At 39.9% G+C, this 20,000-nt stretch overlaps 1 protein-coding gene and 1 pseudogene across 1 annotated transcript in view; one reads left to right on the plus strand and one right to left on the minus strand.

The window, feature by feature from the left end:
* LOC135115077 (peroxidasin-like) overlaps positions 1–6,083 on the plus strand; it is an 8,103-nt gene extending 2,020 nt beyond the window's left edge. Inside the window, exons 4-9 of the mRNA XM_064031569.1 lie at positions 136–416; positions 1,283–1,456; positions 1,917–2,093; positions 2,255–2,901; positions 3,492–3,577; positions 3,724–6,083. Coding sequence (XP_063887639.1) covers positions 136–416; positions 1,283–1,456; positions 1,917–2,093; positions 2,255–2,901; positions 3,492–3,577; positions 3,724–3,892 — 1,534 coding nt within the window. The 3' untranslated portion in view covers positions 3,893–6,083. The remainder of the gene's footprint in view (positions 1–135; positions 417–1,282; positions 1,457–1,916; positions 2,094–2,254; positions 2,902–3,491; positions 3,578–3,723) is intronic.
* LOC135115099 (dnaJ homolog subfamily C member 2-like) overlaps positions 1–18,596 on the minus strand; it is an 18,634-nt pseudogene extending 38 nt beyond the window's left edge.
* Between the last annotated feature and the right edge of the window lie 1,404 nt (positions 18,597–20,000).

The following is a 20,000-nucleotide window of genomic DNA, read 5'->3' on the forward strand; positions in this document are numbered from 1 at the left end:
ATGACACAAAAACAGCAGAAATTTCCCATAATTAACAACAGAAAGCCAAGCAAACAATAAAACAACAGAGAAAATGATAAAAACACCACAGTTTTGTCTACCACGCCTCACCACTGACAGTCTCTCCACCACCAGAGCCAGGTCACGCAAGACTCGGGCAGCAGACGGCCAGCTCAAAGACATCGAGTCAGGTTCCCCAAACAACGTACTGGATTTGATGGAGGTTCTGCCTAACACTGACGTCAGCGATATCACGGAAATTCCTAGCGTGTTTGAGCGTGACGACCAGACACTGCCCTGCGACCACACTTTGCGTTTCCGCACAGCTACAGGGTGGTGCAATAATCTTAACTTCCCGTCCTTCGGCAAGTCGTTCAGGGCAAAAAGTCGACTCCTACGTCCTTCTTATGAAAACGGTGAGTGTCTGTCTGTCTGTATGTCTGTGTATGTGTGTATATATATGTGTGTGTGCATGTGTGTGTGTTGGTATTTGGGATAGGTCAAGAAATTAAGTGTTTAAGTTTGATGAAGTAAGGGATAAAGTCAAGAGTAGATCAGATAGATGTCTATGTGTCTGTATTAGTGTTAGGGATAGAACATAAATAATGTGTTCAGGCTTTATAAAGTTAAGAATCAGAGAGAAGTCATTTCAGTCAGCTAGAGGTCCCAAAGTGATATAGAGAGCATGACAAGGATGACATAAGCAAAATTCTCAGGATCAGTAATCAGGACAGGACAAGAAATAAAGAACTGAAGCTTGATAAAGTTAGGAAAGAGAATAAATAAATATGTTTGTAAATGAGTCTGTGGTGCCTTGTCTGTGCTGGCCTGTGTGGGAATGCTAGCCTTGTATGTAGACAGAGAGACAGACAGATAGATATATTACTATTATTATTGTGTGTGTGAGTGTGTGGTGCCTTGTCTGGGCTGGCTTCTGTGGGATTGCTAGCCTTGTATGTAGATAGACAGACAGACAGATAGATATATTACTGTTATTATTGTGTGTGTGAGTGTGTGGTGCCTTGTCTGTGCTTTGTATAGGACTGCCAGTGTCACAGATAGATATATAAACTTAATTCTCACTGAAGTACCCCCATACTTTATCTTCTATAGGACTGCTAACCTGACAGATAGATAGATTAACAAACCAATTTCCTTACAGTACAATCAAGTACCCCCAAACCTTGCCTTCTGTGGGACTGCCAGCCTGACAGATAGATAAACAAATGAATTTCTTTACAATACACTCAAATACCCCTAAACCTTCTCTTGTCATCCCCAGGTCTGTCTAAACCTCGCGTCACTTCAGTCACCGGCAAGCCTCTCCCTTCCCCTCGGCTCATTTCCACCAACATGCACAACGACGTGTCTGCACCGCATGTCCGCTATACCCTAATGGTCATGCAGTGGGGCCAGTTTATTGACCATGATATTATTTTCACCCCCATCAACAAAGGTAGGTGTGTGTGTGTGTGTGTGTGTGTGTGTGTGTGTGTGTGTGTGTGTGTGTGTGTGTGTGTGTGTGTGTGTGTGTGTGTGTGTGTTTACATAGTTGTAGCTTCCAAGGTCTGATAAACTATTGATTTGTTGTCTCCTGATCTTTATATGTCTAGTTTTCTTTAATTTCTGCATACTTGTCACTAAAACTATATATTTTCTTAGTCTGTTCCTAACCTAATCTATCTTTGTTGTTTATTATTATCTGTTTTTTTCCATTAGTTATCAAATCTCCTGTTTCTCTTTCTCATTCTAGTGTTAACAGGTATATGTTTTCTAATATTAACTTAACTGTGTATGTGTTGATAAAAAAAAAAAGTACTTATTCTCTCTTTACTTCATGTCTGTAAATACACTGACTCCTGGCCCAGCATCTCTTCACCTCACCCACTAAACACATTCACTTCTCTCTCTTCCAGGTTTCCAAGACTCGATTCTGGATTGCCGCAGATGTGACTCTCCCCAGACAGTCCACCCTGAGTGTTTCCCCATAGCCATTCCTCAGAACGATCCATTTTTCCCTCCTGTCAATATATCATCTGGCCAGCCATTCTGCATCCCCCTGACCCGCTCCATGCCAGGCCAGCTGACTCTAGGTGTGTGTGTGTGTGTGTGTGTGTGTGTGTGTGTGTGTGTGTGTGTGTGTGTGTGTGTGTGTGTGTGTGTGTGTGTGTGTGTGTGTGCAACATTTCCCTCTAACACACTGCACTCCTAATGACTATCTCTCTCTCTCTCTCTCTCTCTCTCTCTCTCTCAGATTACGATGCATACTGCAACCCAACAGTGCTCAATGAATTTGGCATAGCCTTCCGCTTTGGCCACTCTCTACTCAAGCCTTCCCTGGAGCGCATGGACGGAATATTTGCCAAGTGCAACCCTCCTGTCAAGCTGAGCGAACACTTCTTCAACCCAGACCTACTCTACCAGCCTGGGATGTTTGATGAGATCATCCACGGCCTGACTACTGTGTCCATGGAGACACTGGACCAGTTCTTGACAGATGAGGTGACCAACCATCTCTTTGAAGACAAGCGGCAGCCATTCTCTGGCCTGGACCTGGCTGCCCTCAACATCCAGCGAGGCAGAGACCATGGACTGCAGCCTTACAATGAGTACAGGGCCCTCTGTAACCTGACCAGGGCGAGGTCGTTTGATGACCTGCACAGGGAGATAGCGAGGCCGGTGATCGAGCGAATGAAACAGACGTACGCACACGTGGATGACATAGATCTGTTCACTGGTGGATTGATTGAGACGCCGCTGCACGGTGGACTGGTCGGTCCCACGTTCGGCTGCATCCTTGGCATTCAGTTCAGGAACCTCCGCTGCTGTGACCGGTTCTGGTATGAGAATGCTGACCCACTTGTGCGCTTCACCGACCCTCAGCTCACTGAAATAAGAAAGGTGGGTCTTCCTTGGTGGTGGTGGTGGTAGTAACAGTAGCAGTAGTCTATCCATCTGTGAGTAATGAGTGGTGATGGTGGTAGCAGTAGTAGTAATAGTATCTCTGTTGGTGTTAAGTAGTGGTGGTAGTAATAGTAATAATAGTAGCAGTAGTATCTCTGTCTGTGGGTGGTGAGCAGCAGTAGTAGTAATAGCAATAGTTCATTTCTCTTTATATACCAGGCTGGCAATCCCACACAAGCCACACACACACACACACACACACACACACACACACACACACACACACACACACACACACACAGACACACACACATTCTTATCCCAGTCAGCCATAGGATAGAAAGGAATAATAGTAGTAGAAATAATAGTAGCATTAGTAAAAGTAAATCACCTTACTTATCAAATCAACTTAAAATCTAAGTAACCTTGCCAAATCTACTCAAAACTTAACTTAATTACCTAATCTGTCCTAAATCTAGTTATGTCTAACCTTACTAATCAAATTAGCTAACTTATCTTGATCTTACTTAACAAATTAAGTGTTTTAGCAGCAAACAAATGAGCTCAAGTGTGTCTCTTCTCTACAGGTGACACTGGCCAAGCTTCTGTGTGACAACTGTGACAATGTGGAAAGTGAACAGCGGTCTGTCTTTGACCTTCCAGACCCCTTCCTGTAAGTACTGCTCCTGCACACACACACACACACACACACACACACACACACACACACACACACACACACACACACACACACACACACACACACACACATACAGACACAGACAAAATGCTATCCCCTCATCCCTTCCTCACCCCCAGGAACCCCCGATTGTCATGTCGCGACCTCCCCGGGGTGAACCTTGAGCTGTGGAAAGAGGAGCACGAAGAAGAGGAAGACCTACATAGGATCAGATGGAAGGACCATGTCAATGAAGACACAAGAGACAAAGGATTAGATGAAAGAATGCCTCAAAGCAGAAACATCTGAAGAAGACTTTTGTAAAGAGCAATCCCAAATAGAAATTAGGGTGGGAAGAAGCAGCGTTGGCACTCACCACATTGGTAACATAGATGCCCAGGAGTGTTCGTCGTGCTGGCCGTTCCACTAGGATGGCCATGAGGCTGCCAATGAACCCTGGCACAAAGGAGACTGTGAAAAAGTTGAAGTGCTGCAGAATGTGTCTGTGGGAGTAAACAACAAACATATCATTAACAATTAAACAATTTGACATTTCATAGAGGTGACTCAATTTCAGCTACCGTATTTGATAGCTTATAAGACACACCTTAAAAAAGTCTCAGAAAATTAGCCAGCGTCTTATAAGGCCAAGGTTCAGCTCTGGGGCAGTGGCTAGTAGTAAGTCTATGGCAACAGTGGCCCTTAAATCAAACCACAAACATCTTCACACATGTAAACAAAGTGATGATCATTTCTAAATCTCAAAAACAACTCTTTTTTTTGTAAGGTAACAATGTATAACAGATCATACTTAATGGTAATTCACATAAAATAACACCAGTCAGAAAGAAATTAAGTGACTATGCTTACGTTGTTTGTACCAAAACAAATTCACCATTAGTTAAACATCAAACCTGGCAACACATGCAAGGTTCACTGCGTTCCTTAGGTAAGATACACCTTCATACAACAGAAATTATGCCTATCTTTTAACATTTTTATCTCGCATGTGTGTTCAACAAAACTTGAAGCTAATGAGAAACTATATTTTTTTCAGAAAACCTAACATAACAAAAGATTTTATAAGTGAAAAGAGAGTCACAAAGTAGGGTGACTCATGGTGATGGTCTGCACAATAATCATGCAATACAGTTTATGCAATAGTGTTTAAAATTTCCAGATTTCATTTCCCCAACATAATGGGGTCACAGAAACAACGTGTACACAATGGCGTATAAGTTACAAAATTATAAAATTTCCCAAGGAAAAATATTGGAATCTAATAAGGATCTGAATACATATGAGAGGGCATCAAATGTCAGGTTAAATCCTTCACTTCATATACAGAGCTTAAACCCATTTATTTATCTTTTTTTTTTTTTCAATGCCTGCCCAAACTGAGATGCATCTTATAACCCCATATGTCTTATAAACTGTCAAATACAGTATTTTCTATTTTACAGTATTTTATCTTGTTCCAACAGGAAAATACTAATTTTACAGTATTTTATCTTGTTCCAACTGGAAAATACTAATTTTTTTGTCATTTTATATGCTAATGATGAAGTGCTTCAATGGCTGTCCTTCATCAATATCCTATGGTCACCTCCTCTCTCCAAACTAATCAACAAGAACTCATGCACTATACTTGGTTTGTGTAGTAACAAGAATTGTGGGAGCTGATCACAACACACTATGACCACTGACTACTTAAATGTGTATTCATTCACATAAACTATACTATATCTTAATTAATTGACTATCCATGCACAAAAACATAAAAAATAAATAAACAAATAAGTAGATAAACAGAAAAAGATTACTATGTTATGCAACTCCATGGTTTCATATAAATTTCCCAGAGTAAAAGCAAGCATGACACACTCAGTATAATAGCATGTATATTACACTTACTACTTCCAAACTGCCCCAACATGTGCATGGGAAAGGCCACATCTGGCATGCTCACCTGACAACACAGTAGGAGCCAATGTACCCAAAAGCATTGACTGTCAGGAAACAAACTGATGTTGTTAAGTAGTTCTTCAAGAGCTTTTTTCCATACTTCATACTTATTTTCCGAGCATTCACAAGACTGGTTAGCTGCATGCAAACAAATGCAAGTCATTAATATTACAAAGATAAACCTCAAAATACAAAGTGTCATTCCCAATTCAAAAGAAAAAGGAAAGAAAAGGAGAAATAAAGAAAGCAAGCAAGTAAAATTATTAACTCCTGATCAAAGTCTTCCTTCCACTTTTGAAGCCAGAAAGCAAAATCATATTCCCCTTCACCTCACACTCTACTTACACCAGATCTATCATGGCATAAGGTAATTGATATGAAAAGTTCTATGCATAGCTATAATCCATTTTCACCTCTTTTTACCAATATAGTAACAGTAATCTTTAACATTTTGTCACCTAATGACACCATCACACACATTTTCAGTAACTGTAGATAATTCTAATGAGCCAAAATAAAATTACAGTAGATGCAATGCAATATTTTATCGCAATCACCCCTTTACTGCCAAGTGTTACCTTTTTAAATTATATTCTAAACTTCCATCAAGCTTAGGAAGCCAGTGCAGTTGCCAGAACAGTTTACTAGACACAATGAGGATAGTATCCCTCTAACATAAAAAAAAAAAAAAAAAAAAAAAAAAGGTCACATACCAAGTACACCACACCATAGATTTTGATGCTTTCAATGAACCCAATGATACAGATTTCAAAGGAGGCTGAGGAGCACGAGTGTTTCCAGCAGTGGCCGAGCTCATAGCAGGAGTATGGCAGGATCTTGCTGAAGCTCCCCATCCTGCTGTTGTTACCACTACTGCTCCTGCTGGTACCTGTCTCTCCTCACTACCTAAAGGGCAACACATGAAAAGGGAACATAAGCATGGGTGTGCTGTCAATCCTCCTGTCTAAGTACTAACTTGTGCAAGCAATCTATTGAGGTGTTGAAACAACTCCCACAGGAAGCATATGAAAAACAAATACACAGGCACCAGATCACAAGACAATACTATTCAGTTAACAATGAAGTATGTATGCTGTAAATTTCTCATGTACGTTAAACTGCAGATATCCAGACTGAGAATGCCTCAAGTACCTTGTGATAAATAAAGCTCAACACATCATCAAATAAGTCACCAGCATCAAGGCAGTTTTTTGTTCAAGCAAGTCAGTTCTTAGAATCCCACAAAAGCAACTGTCAAGATCTGCAGATACACTTAAACTATCAGATGCATCAATGGTGATGCAGCAAAACCAGTCTCATCACATAAAAAATATAAAAAAATCAAAGATGTATGTTGGAGTCATCATAGATATCACAGAGAGGATATCATCTCAAGTAGAGCAGTGTCACATCATCTTAATCCTTATCACAGGCAAAATAGTTGATAAGATATTTCATGAGCTCAGTGATAAACACTATACTCAGTAATCTGATAATGAAACTGTAAGATGTTCTTTAAAGAGGAAAAGAATGCTTATTAAAAAGAATCCCAAAAAATATATTGGCTCCTGACAGACGCTATGGTCCCAATACCTAAAACGAGAGAGAGAGAGAGAGAGAGAGAGAGAGAGAGAGAGAGAGAGAGAGAGAGAGAGAGAGAGAGAGAGAGAGAGAGAGAGAGAGAGAGAGAGAGAGAGAGAGAGAGAGAGAGAGAGAGAGAGAGAGAGAGAGAGAGAGAGAGAGAGAGAATGATAGGCAACAAATTCATCCAAGTAGACATGGCAAAAACTGTAGATTTTTCCTACTTAATAAGCTTCATGGGCAGACAAATTCATCTGCATGGTCAGTTAAAGGATAAGTAAATCTGTGCACTGACATAAATCTGCAATGTTGTTTCTGTAAGGCTGAGCTGTACATTACCAGTTTACTTTCTACCCTCATGAGAATTGGTTCACATTCTCTCACGTTCTCAGGATCTGATCGATTCAATTAATACATGGAGTCAATGTGACCCGGGTCTTATCATCCTGCACTGATCACATCAAGAATGGCATGACACGTTACAAAAGGAGGCACTGCACAAGCATTACATTTATGCCCCTACATCATAACTGCCTCTAACCAATACTAGCGAGTTGAACCTACAGCAGCTCAAAGGTCACGGTACGTGACTCTTCACTCAATGAAACATTGTAGTCACTCTTGCTAAAGCAAAGATTGACTGACCAGAAATGTCAGGTCACTGCAAGCTGGTTTCAAAGCAGAAAGATGAAAATCTCATAATAATGAGAAGGATGCTGTAATACTTCTATAAGGTGATTCCAAAAGCTTGATCACTGATGAGAAGTGTATTGCCATACATCACAACCTGTGGCTCACCCAGGCCCTATGATGAGTGTACTGGATAAAACAGCTCAAGACAGCCACAACTTCCATTGCCACATGCTCATTCCCATACATGTGCAATTTTTAACCTACTATACAGTACTGCAATTAATTTCTATACCTATTGTGTTGTTGCAATGTTTAAGATTTTTACAGTATGAAGGCATCATTCTCAGTCTGTGAAGTGGCAACTGTCAACAGCAGCAAGCCATCCTCTCTAAAAGTTTAAGTAAGCATTTCTATACTAAAGACAACACAAGCCAAGAACCGCTTCACTCTATTTACACAGCTATACAGACAAGAAAGTCAAGGCTCTCACGTGGCACTTGACTTTGTTTACAAATGCTTTCACTGTTGCAGGAGACACCCGACTGCTGTTGACAGATGCCACCTTGCCACCTCAGACTATCAGCTGACGCCACAAAATCAGTCACATCACCGCACTGAGGGAGATAAACAAACCAGCACCTGAGAGCTTGTCATCACTCAGTACTAAGTCTGTTTTGTCTGCCGCAGGGCTCGTCTTGACGTGTACAAGTATAAATAGAGGATGACTGGCAAATGACAAACCATAACTGTCCACGGGGGCGAGTTGTGTGTGGAAATGAGGTAACGTGTGTTGTGTTGCTTAATATAAAGTGTACGTATCCCACAGTACTCTCCACAACCACCAGCCCCATTCCGATAGTAATGACCTCAATCCTACCAACCACCACCCATTTCTCAATATGCATAACCCACACCAGTCCATTACTACTACATCATTAGAAAATTTACCGTCTGTTTGTGTGTGCAGTGTTGCGTTATAGTGTCAATAACCCACACCACCCCCACTATAACCCACCATCACACCACGATCTCAATCCTACACACTACCACCGACTTAGTAAATAAACAACAATCGCCCATTACAATTACACCACTACAAGAATTACCGTGTGTGTGCAGTGGGCTTGGGGCCAAATGAGGTTTATCTGGGTGGCGGGGTACCTCAGCGCAATCATGAAGGCTGGCGGGGTAGATATCAGGTCGCTATCTGTAGTTTTAGTTCCCCTACACGTCCGTCTGTCTGATTGGCCGCTACTGCCCGCCAACCTTCCGCACTACGAGCCTAACAGTGTTAAGTTCGTATAATTTTACTGTTATTATTATTATTATTATTATTATTATTATTATTATTATTATTATTATTATTATTATTTCTCATGTCTCTGTGTCATACGAAATAGTATTTGTACTACTACAGCTATTACCACTAGTACTACTACTATTACTACTAGAAGTAGTAGTAGTAGTAGTAGTAGTAGTAGCAGAAATACTGCATTTTGGTTTATCAAAGCGACAGATGCGTGGTTATGTAATGCAGTTCACTATTACCATCTGCTTCCTTTTATTAATAATGACCATATGATATCTGTCACAAATCAAAGGTCGCAGATAACGTGGTGCTTTATACTTCAAAGAAGACCCTGATATGCGATCACGTGAAAAAGGAACACCCAAACAGCAGGTTTGATCTACAAAATAAATAAATAAATAAATAAATAAAAGTCAATCCACAAATTTATGATGTCGTTACGAAAGGCTTAAAACTGAAGATATGATGGAAGGTAGAGTGCATAGCGAGATGCGAACAATGAACAAAAATTATAGCACACACACACACACACACACACACACACACACACACACACACACACACACACACACACACATATATATATATATATATATATATATATATATATATATATATATATATATATATATATATATATATATATATATATATATATATATATATATATATATATATATATATATTATATATATATACCAGTGGAAGACATTAAATTTTGTGTAGGTGGTGGGTGAGCATGGTGGCTGCAGATGATAATAATGATTATCTATATTTTGGTGTTTCACAAAGCTATTACTGGCTGTGTTGGCCTAGGTTAGGGTTGACTATGCTGGTCCGGGCAAAGCTACGAGGTCACACATTCTGAGGCGCACATCCATGATTCAACAGCTTGCATTATTACTTATATCACAGACTGAGTCACTTATTTGAGGTACTGAATCGCACATCATGAACTTATTCCATGCATCAGCCACTGAGAGCTATATTCTGAAACACCTCTGAGCTGCACCTCCATTACTTACAAAGTAATATTCCTCAAGTGTCAGGCTTGAATCATGTGTATCAAGGACCTGTGAATGTGTATAAGCATGTTAAGTCACAACTATTGTCTCAATGATGTTTGTGTATTTTCTATGGTAACTCTTCATTAGGATCTACACTAATCACAGCATTTACCTGCAGCTCTTCATGTGGCATCTTTACTCTTACCCACCTTGTAAATTTAGTGTTACTTTAAAATCAAACTTAAGACTGTAGTTTTCCTTTAGAAAATTAAGAAGGTACACATTTGTATGCAATCACATGGTCATCATTGCATATTACTTCTTATTATAGTCACAATCACCGCACACTTTTTCACACGTCTTGTAATTTTTTATACAACTGCCACAGATCCATTCATTTTTCAGGAAGTGGCTTCCTTGTGGCTACTGCCATATTAATGGAGATTGCCCTTCTGTCCTCCAGAGCTACACTATGATGATAAGGAAAAGCACATGCTGTTTTGCATCTGCTTTCTGCAATGTATAGAATTCTGCACTTATCAACATTAATTTTCAATATTAGCAGTTTTCCCATAGCACTTAAAAATACTTTTCCAAGTGTTAATTTTGCTTTTTGCATGACAACTTATTGGAAGCAGTGGAAGTGAAGTGTGATGGAAGAGATGGAAGAGTTGGGGGATGAGGTTATAAAGGAGAGAAAGGGAGAAGTGGAGGGGAAAGAAACAGATCCCTAGCTACACTTTTGTGTCCCCATCAATATATGTAGCTGCCCCTCCAATTCAGGTAGTCCAAAACTGGCACTGCTGAGACATAATGCTTAGAAATAGAACAAGAGATAGATTTTCAGATAGCAATATTGCTTCACACAACAGCTACAAGAATTTGCTACATCTGAACTCACAAAGGAAAGAAGACAGCAAGGTTTGGCTCCTCACTTTTTTCCCACTGCAGCAGCCTGAGCCGCCTTCTTTGCCTTCACCATCTCAACAAGCTCCTGAAATGCCATCATGTGAGAATAAGACTTAAAAGTTACAATAACATCAGTGTCTACTGTGCACTATATAAAACCTTCACTACATACATACACACACACACACATATATAAAACCTTCACTACTACACACACACACACACACACACACACACACACATAGCACTTACATCTCCATGCATTTATGGAGGGACCACAAAGATAAAAGCAGATCAAAAGATAAATGCATGAGAGAGAGAGAGAGAGAGAGAGAGAGAGAGAGAGAGAGAGAGAGAGAGAGAGAGAGAGAGAGAGAGAGAGAGAGAGAGAGAGAGAGAGAGAGAGAGAGAGAGAGAGAGAGAGAGAGAGAGAGAGAGAGAGAGAGTCACTCCATAAACAAGATAAACCTGATTTGTTTTCTCCACAATCTCACATACAGGGAATAGCAAGCAACACATCACCAGACACACAAACACACACACACACACACACATATACAGACCTTATAGCGCCTCATGCAGTCTTTCTTGGTTCGGTTGGGGACACACTTGGCAATGCGGTCCCAGCGGTCAGGAGTAGAGACTGGATAGGTCTTGAGGGCTTGCTCCAGCAACCTCTGTTCCTCAGCTCCCCAAGCAGCAGTGTTCATCCCCAGCATCTCCTGTGGTGCTGCACAAAGGAAAGATCTAACATCAGCCTAAAAACATGTTTTTTCTTAAAATATCTTGGAATTGATTCACAGCTCAACTGGTGATATTGCATAGAGCTAAAAGACAATTCACAGCAGTTACACAGAGAAGGGAGAAAGCTCTTGAGTTCATACAGAGAAGACTCATGGTAATAATTAATTAGTATAAAAAGAGAAATGAGAAATTACCCAAGCATCAACATGATATAAAACTACACAAAGATGCAAAAGAATTATCTGAATGTCAGCATAACAGCAAGAACTCACTGTCATATCTCTGGGAGGCTGTGGCGTCGCTGATCACCTGCCGAGCCTGTGCCTTCTCCATGCTGTGGTAGGCATTCTTGTTGGCTGCCTCCCTCATGTGCTTGTCTGAGTGTTGCAGCTCCTTGGCCTTATTGAGCACCTCCTTGGCCAGCCTGGTGATGCTGGTGGCTGTGTTGGTTGATATACTCTGCCACAACCTCCCACCTGCAGCATGGAGGGTTCAAAGAGTTCCTCTAAGTACAGCAATGCATAAAAACATAACCTAACATTAAGGGAGCTGCAAGAAGCCATCCTTGTATGAAACATATCTACCTATATCCACCTATCATTCCCATCCATAAATTTGTCTAATCCTTTAATGCTCCCCAATGACTCAGCACTAACAACCTGATTACTGAGTCCATTCCATTCATCTACTACTCCATCTGAGGACCAATTTCTTCCTCTCTAACTATTTTCAAGCTTGAACCCATTGTGTCTTGTTCTATCCTAATTATGATCCTGAGAATTTTATAAATGTCACCTTTGTTATATTCCCCATACCACGTGAAGACCTAAATGGTGTGTATGTAGAGAACAGTAGTAGGGATCAGATAACAACCTTGATATTAGTCATTTTAAAACACACATGGAAACACAAGAATAAGGCAATATATCAATCAAATAAAATATTAAAGCTTAAAAAACCCATCTATTTATATACTAGGCCAGCAATCTCACATCAGCTGGCCCAGACAAGGCACCACACACACACACACACACACAGACACACACACACACACACACACACACACATGCACACCACTTAGTGTCAGCATGCTCGGCTCACAACCGAGAAGGCATGGGTTCAAGTCCTGGGAGAATCTCTTCATGTGTAGCCCCTGTTCACCTAGCAGCAAGTAAGTACAGGATGTAACCTGAAGGGTTATGGCCTCACTGTCCCAGTGTGCGGTGTGTGAATGGTCTCAATCCTACCCAAAGATCAATCACTACAAGCTCTGACCTCTTTCCATATGGGGAACAGCTGGTTTGGTGACCAGCAGACGAATGTAGGTGAATGACACGTCATTCACACTCTTAGCCCTGTCAGCCCCAGTGGAAAGGGACAGCCTTGTGGACCACCAATAATAATAAGATATCAAAAAATATATAAACAGAAGCAATTTACACACACACACACACACACACACACACACACATGAACCAGCTCACCTCTTTGTTGTGCCGGCAGGGAAGAGGTTGACGGCTTTGATGAGCAGCTGGAGGTCATCTTGATTCCAGACTTTGAGTGATGAAGCTTCCCCTCCTCCTCCACCCCCTCTCCTTGCTGCCGCTGCTGCCACCTCCTCCCTCTCCTTTTTGATCCTGTTGCGCACCTCACTCACCTACAACAGAGAGAGGAGGCAAAGAAGTGTTACAGGGGGTCCTCAAGTTATGACAGAGTTCTGTTCCTATGCCATGTTATAAACTGATTTTCTGCATAGGTCAGAACCAGCATAAGTAAGCTACCTGCAGTATGTCAATCACTAATACTAATACTATGTAAAGTCATAGTCTAGGACATAAACACATAACTATTGTGCCTGTAAAAGAAACATATGAAGGACAAAAGTCAAGACTGTCATACACCAAGGACTCCTTGTACTAATCATAACTATCAGTGGAGAAATAGTCTGAAAGGTTTGACTATCCTAGGGAAAACAGGTCATACAGAATATCCAGATCATTTGGGGTGGATTGTTCTAATTTAGATTAGCTTGCTTTATGCTACTTTGGATTTAGCTAATCAGATAAGGTAATGTAACATGACTTAAATAGACCTAACATAGTTAATTTCAAAAGTGATGCAGATACCCATATGTCTGTTGGAGCAGCTTTTGGGTTCAAGGCTTAGGAAATTTTTTTATTTAAGAATGACAAAACTTATGCTTTTTTTTTTTTTTATATATAAGCAACAATTACTGCTACTACTACTACTACTACTACTGTTGGCCCTCCACACTCACCTCCTGTGTCAAAAAATTACTACTGCTATTACTACTACTGTTGATCTCTCTCACTCACCTTTGTCAATTAACTACTACTACTACTGTTGATCCTCCCTCACCTCCATCATGAGTACCTCCACCCTTGCATCTTGTCCTGGGCCACTTGTGCTAGTTCCTTGTTGAGTTCCTCCAGGCGGGTCAGCTCCAGTGCCTCACACAGCAGCTCCACATCTGTCATGGTCTGCACTCGCTCCCCCTCCTCTGATGCAAAGTAACTGTTGTCCTTACAGAGAGTCCGCAGCATCTGGGAATAGAGGATACTATACTAATGATTTTCAGCCTCTCTGTTATTGCTGCAATGTTGCATATCTTGCTATCTTTTTACTGCTATTTTTTTTCTAGTAAACTCTGGAACTCCCTGCCTGCTCCAGAAGATCCTCCTTCCTATAACTTGAACTCTTTAAAATGGCTGGTTCCAACTTTTCAAAACACTTATCCAACAATTCTGGATAATCCTTATGATCTTTCTTTTGGGACTAGCATCTCAGTGGACTTTCTTTCCCCCCTTTTTATTGCCCTTGACCAAAGATCTTGCATAAAAAATGTTACTGAAATATGTGAGGAAAGGGTGAAGAGAGAGTATGTGAAGTTCAGAGCAAAGAGGAAGGGAATACAAGGGCAGGACTAAATAGAGAAATCTGTTGCAGTTATGTCCTCATGGAGTATTTATCAAGAGGTGTCAAATAAAGATAGACAGATACAGAGATGTTCTTTATCACTGTCACCATCACATCTATGCAATGACAAAGAATGTGTGCTTTATTCTATTTCACGTTGCTTTTTAAAATTATTTACGTGAACAAAATACACGCAATCATAATTTGTATATATATTTTTTTAGTTTCCAAATTAATTTACACATTTGAACACTAAATTTAATGCTCTTTCCATCTTTCTAATACAAATGCAGTCCTCTCAGCCCCTTATGAACAGGAACTGTATCAAAATCATTTAAAAAATGACATCAAAGAAAAAGGAAAAAAATATAAATCTGAAAGTATATAATGAATGAGAATATTTTAATGTGAAATGTTACAGAAGATGAAAGTGGGTAGAGTTTCATTTTTTAGTTTTTCTTTTTTTTTAGCAAATTTTGTAGCCTTAAAATGAATGATAAAAAAAAAAAAAAAAAAAAAAAAAAAAAGACTTGCCAGGTAGAATGATGGCTCCAGGCATGAGTCATGAGAACTATAGGGGCAGGTGACAGGAAGGGAGGACTGCGACGAGATGAAAGTGAAAGGGGAGAGGAAAGGAACAGGAGGAGGAAAGGATATAATGTAGTGGGCTTGCTTGCCATAGCCAGGGATCATTATTATTATTATTATTATTATTATTATTATTATTATTATTATTATTATTATCATCATCATCATTATTATTATTATTATTTTTTTTATATATATATTGGAGGATCACTGGCCAAGGACAACAAAGACTGAAAAAAAAAAAAGAAGAAAGAGGCCCACTGAGGTGCTGGCTCCTGAACAGTCAAGTGTTAGTCAAACAAACAGGGTAAGTGCCTTGAAACCTCGCTCTTGAAAGAGTTCAAGTCATAGGAAGGTGGAAATACAGAAGCAGACAGGGAGTTCCAGAGTTTACCAGAGATAGGGATGAATGATTGAGAATAATGGTTAATTCTTGCATTAAAGAGGTAGACAGAATAGAGATGAAAGAAAGAAGAAAGACTTGTGCAGTGAGGCATGCAGTTAGCAAGATCAGAAGAGCAGTTGGCATGAAAATAGCAGTAGGAGGTAGCAAGAGATTCAACACTGCAGTGATGAAAAAGAGGCTGAAGACAGTCAGTTAGAACACACTAGAAAGAAAGTGCACCACGAAAATTCAATATATTTGTCAAGAGAATTTTTGATTATGTTAGCGATCACAGCAGTTTAAGCGTCAAAGACAAGTGTGTGGTAAGTTCTTACATGTCAAGCATATTCTACCCTCCTCCTCACCTTCCTCTCTTTTTTGAATGCTTTCTTCAGCACCTCTCTTTCCTTCTTTTCTACCTCCTGTTTTGCTCTTTGCTCTGCCTCCTCTGCTTCTCTTTTCTTTCTCTCTGCTTCCTCAGCTTCCTGCCTTACCTGAAAACACCAAATTTACACATTAGCAAGACATATCATTCAAAAAAAGAGAACATAGCATGGTATTTCAAAATATATGGCATTTCCGAGCATAAGACATGAAAAATACAAATCAATGAGAAAAATGTGAAGCCTTGGTCTGTTGTAGAAATCAATGCATATATGTGTCCGAGAGTAGTTAGAGATTGGCCTGGTGCTAATACTGGAGATCACAATGTGCACTCACCCTCTCCTCCTCTTCTTGTTTTTGCCTGATTGCCTCTGCTTTAGCCTTTTTCTGAGCCAGTCTTCTTTCCTTGTCTTCTTCTTTAAATCTTAAAAAAAATTATATATATATATATATATATATATATATATATATATATATATATATATATATATATATATATATATATATATATATATATATATATATATATATATAATTCTTCATCTCTTTCCCTCTTTTTCTATAAACTTACCCATTCTTTAGCTACAGAAGTAGACAGCAAAAGCAGGAATTAATTTTTCCCTCATAAGGAGTCAGAAGTAAAACAAGAACAGCTTCTTTGCAATCTAAATCATCATAAACCTTTCCATCAAAATGAAATTTGAAGTATTATGTAACAACAGAAAAAAAGTACTCCTTGTGATAAATATCTCTTGGGATAATGCACAAAATTTCAACTTTTATTGGGATACAACGAAAATACACGAAATCAGTAATAAGTAACGAAACATACTTGGCTATCCTTGGGTCACAGGCATATGCATTGTCAACTAGCCTGCGCAATCGACCCATCTCCTCCTTCCGACGCCTCGCTCGCTCTACCTTGTTCTGCTTCTCTATCCATCGACGCTCCTCCCGGCTGGCAAGATTGACTGATTTAAAGAAGGGAAGGCGACCACAACATTGCAGTCACATTGCACTGTTATAAAATATTCAAAGAAACTAAAATGACCAGTTAAAGCAATCAGAACAATGTCGGTGCCAGTTTTCCTTGCCATAAGTCTGGGTATTCTGTCTAGCCATATTAAATTTTCTTGTTATTTTTTCCAATGTCAAGTCTAGGCTTAAGTTTGGGCATTATTTCCTTATTCAATTAAAATTTTATTCAATGTTAATGTTTCAAGATACAAATTTCACCATTTTTGCTGCCTTTGGGAAGATAAAGCAAGGCTGGAGTGGAATACACATAACTCTAAAAAGACCAGACATACAAATAGTGAAGACTCACTCCTGTCCCTTCTCCTTTTCCTCCTCATCCAGATATGAAAACTCTCGCCAGGAATCAAAGTCGTACCAGAATCCATAGAAGCGATCAACCTGCACAGTGATGAAAATTAAGTCGGTTAACAATACAAAATAAACACTATTCATAAAGAAATCTTGAAATGATGTTTTATGTGTAAGTTACTGGACCCTCTATGCTGAGGAAAATTATAGTGTATGATATTTTAAACAAACTTTCAAAATTACTGGTCTATCTTTCCATCAACATAGCATATGATGATGGTAACTATAAAAAGTAAACTGTCACCAAATATCTACTTGCATTTCTGCTACTAGTAATCTCACTTCTAAAACAGTACAAGGGAGATTGATGTGACTGTACAGGCCAATCACTCTCTCCAGTTACTTAATCTGCCTAATCTGGACTGACCTTTTGTTTGGTGTCATCAGGTTTGCCCAAGCCAGGAACGTGCTTGTGGAGTGGACCAACGAGCATTGCACTCAAACACCCGTGAAAATCTGCAATGCAACACTGTGCCTTACAAAGATGTGGTGGAGACTGAAGAAGAGAGAGAGAGAGAGAGAGAGAGAGAGAGAGAGAGTGAGAGGAGAGAGAGAGAGAGAGAGAGGAGAGAGAGAGAGAGAGAGAGAGAGAGAGAGAGAGAGAGAGAGAGAGAGAGAGAGAGAGAGAGAGTTATATAATCTAATATATAGACCTGACATTACAATATGAGATGGAGTTAATCCCTTCAGTGATATGTAATCATCCACAACCACTACAAGTAATGTATACAATCTTTTATAACCACCTGCAAGAAAAAAGCGGTGAAAAGGAATAGATTTTTTGCAATTTCTAGCCAGTATAATGTTTGGAGATGGCTGTAGAATGTGAAGAATTGTCCCAGAGTGGTTAGTGGTAAAGAAAAGATGTACCAAATAGCAATGAATACTGAACTTTCAATTCTTTGTTGAGTCATTTTTCTTCCTAATAGGAGTTAGCGCTTGCCTTGTGTGCACATATATTTGACATTACAGTATGACATGGAGTTAAAAGACCTTTGAATTCTTTGTGGAATAAATTTTCTTCTTAGTGGGGATCAGCGCTTACCTGGAAGAAGTTTGCCTTATTGTGTGCACTGACAGCCGGCACCTCGTCATCAAACTCTGGGTCCACCGAGTCCCAGGAGCGTCGCTTGATGGGGTCCCCGAGAATCTCATAGGCTTTGGTGATGCAGGTGAAGTAGTCATCGTCATCCCTCACCTCCTCCCCAGCTGCTCGCCGCTTGTCTGGGTGGTGCCACAGAACCATCATGCGGTCTGTGAGGAGTAACACAATGGACGGAAGTGCACACTAATGCTGCACTCTCATTCCTTTACCCAAGTGTTGGGTCATCCTGTTTTAAGCACGTACCAAAGGGAATGCTAATTATTATATTAGACTTACAGATATCTTAGCATAAAACCAATGATCAGAAAATATAATGTCTATCTATCTATCTATATATCAGGTTGCCAATCCCACATGGGGTGGCCCAGACAAACCACCACACACTCTTACAAATATCATTCACACTCATAGCCATAGGGGCGCCAACTATTCTTCAGACACATTCTCTCTGCTCTTCTGTATGCACCACCTAGCTACAATTCAAGAGCTTGTTAAAGCTAACAGTTATGGACATGGTTTCATAATTAATAGTAATTACTACAAACAACATGATGGCATTCCCTTTGGGTTCTACTTTAGCAAATGTATCCCAAATGATTGGTGTGAGCAAAACTTCAATAATTAGCCATGCAATGTCAATAGCAGGCAACAAACTGCCTGTGCCAGATGATTGACAAAAGTCAACTGACAATGCTCCTCGCTGTGGGCCACAGGAAGACACAGCTCGCCCACGCCCACTCACTGTCAGTGTGGCCACACTTATTTGGTACAATGCTCCCACTTTTCTCACCATTTATCACACTCACCTGCTTGCTCACAACCATTGCCAGTGTGGCCATAGTCATAGTCTCAAATCACCATACTACACCCCAGGAACTTTGGTATAGCAAAGCCAACCACATACATCCATAGCAAGGCACAAATAAAATGTAGTTATTGAAAATATACAAATAAAATAAAAATACCAAGACTAAAAGGGCTGACACTGCAACTGAAAACTGGCACTATAAAAATACCTTCAAACAGCAGGTGCACTAAAACTTGGTACTCAGTACACTACGAGTATACACTCTAGCTCCAGATGCCACCAGGACTTACACGCTCTTTTGATGTCATCATCAGAGGCCTTGTACCTGTGCTTTCGGAGTCCCAGTACTGCATAATGATCCTGGTCCTGAAAGGCAATGTTGTAGAAATGTATCAATATATAAAAGAAAGATACTAATCAAATAAATGACAGAGGTAAGTGATGCTCTCATAGTGAACAATCAAGACAGAACTATATATGCTAGATAAGTTTAGGTTTTGAAAAGAGCTTAGTAAGAACTGGTTCACAGAGTAGTGGACAAATAGAACAGGCTTAGCATTCATGTGGTCAGCACCTACACCATAAGTGATATCATGAGGTTAGATGACTAGGCATATGCATATAGAGGCCAGATGGCAATAGGAAGGCTGACTGCATGGGGAAGAGGAGGATAACA

The sequence above is a fragment of the Scylla paramamosain genome, chromosome 28 (assembly GCF_035594125.1).
Source record: "Scylla paramamosain isolate STU-SP2022 chromosome 28, ASM3559412v1, whole genome shotgun sequence".
Taxonomy (NCBI): domain Eukaryota; kingdom Metazoa; phylum Arthropoda; class Malacostraca; order Decapoda; family Portunidae; genus Scylla; species Scylla paramamosain.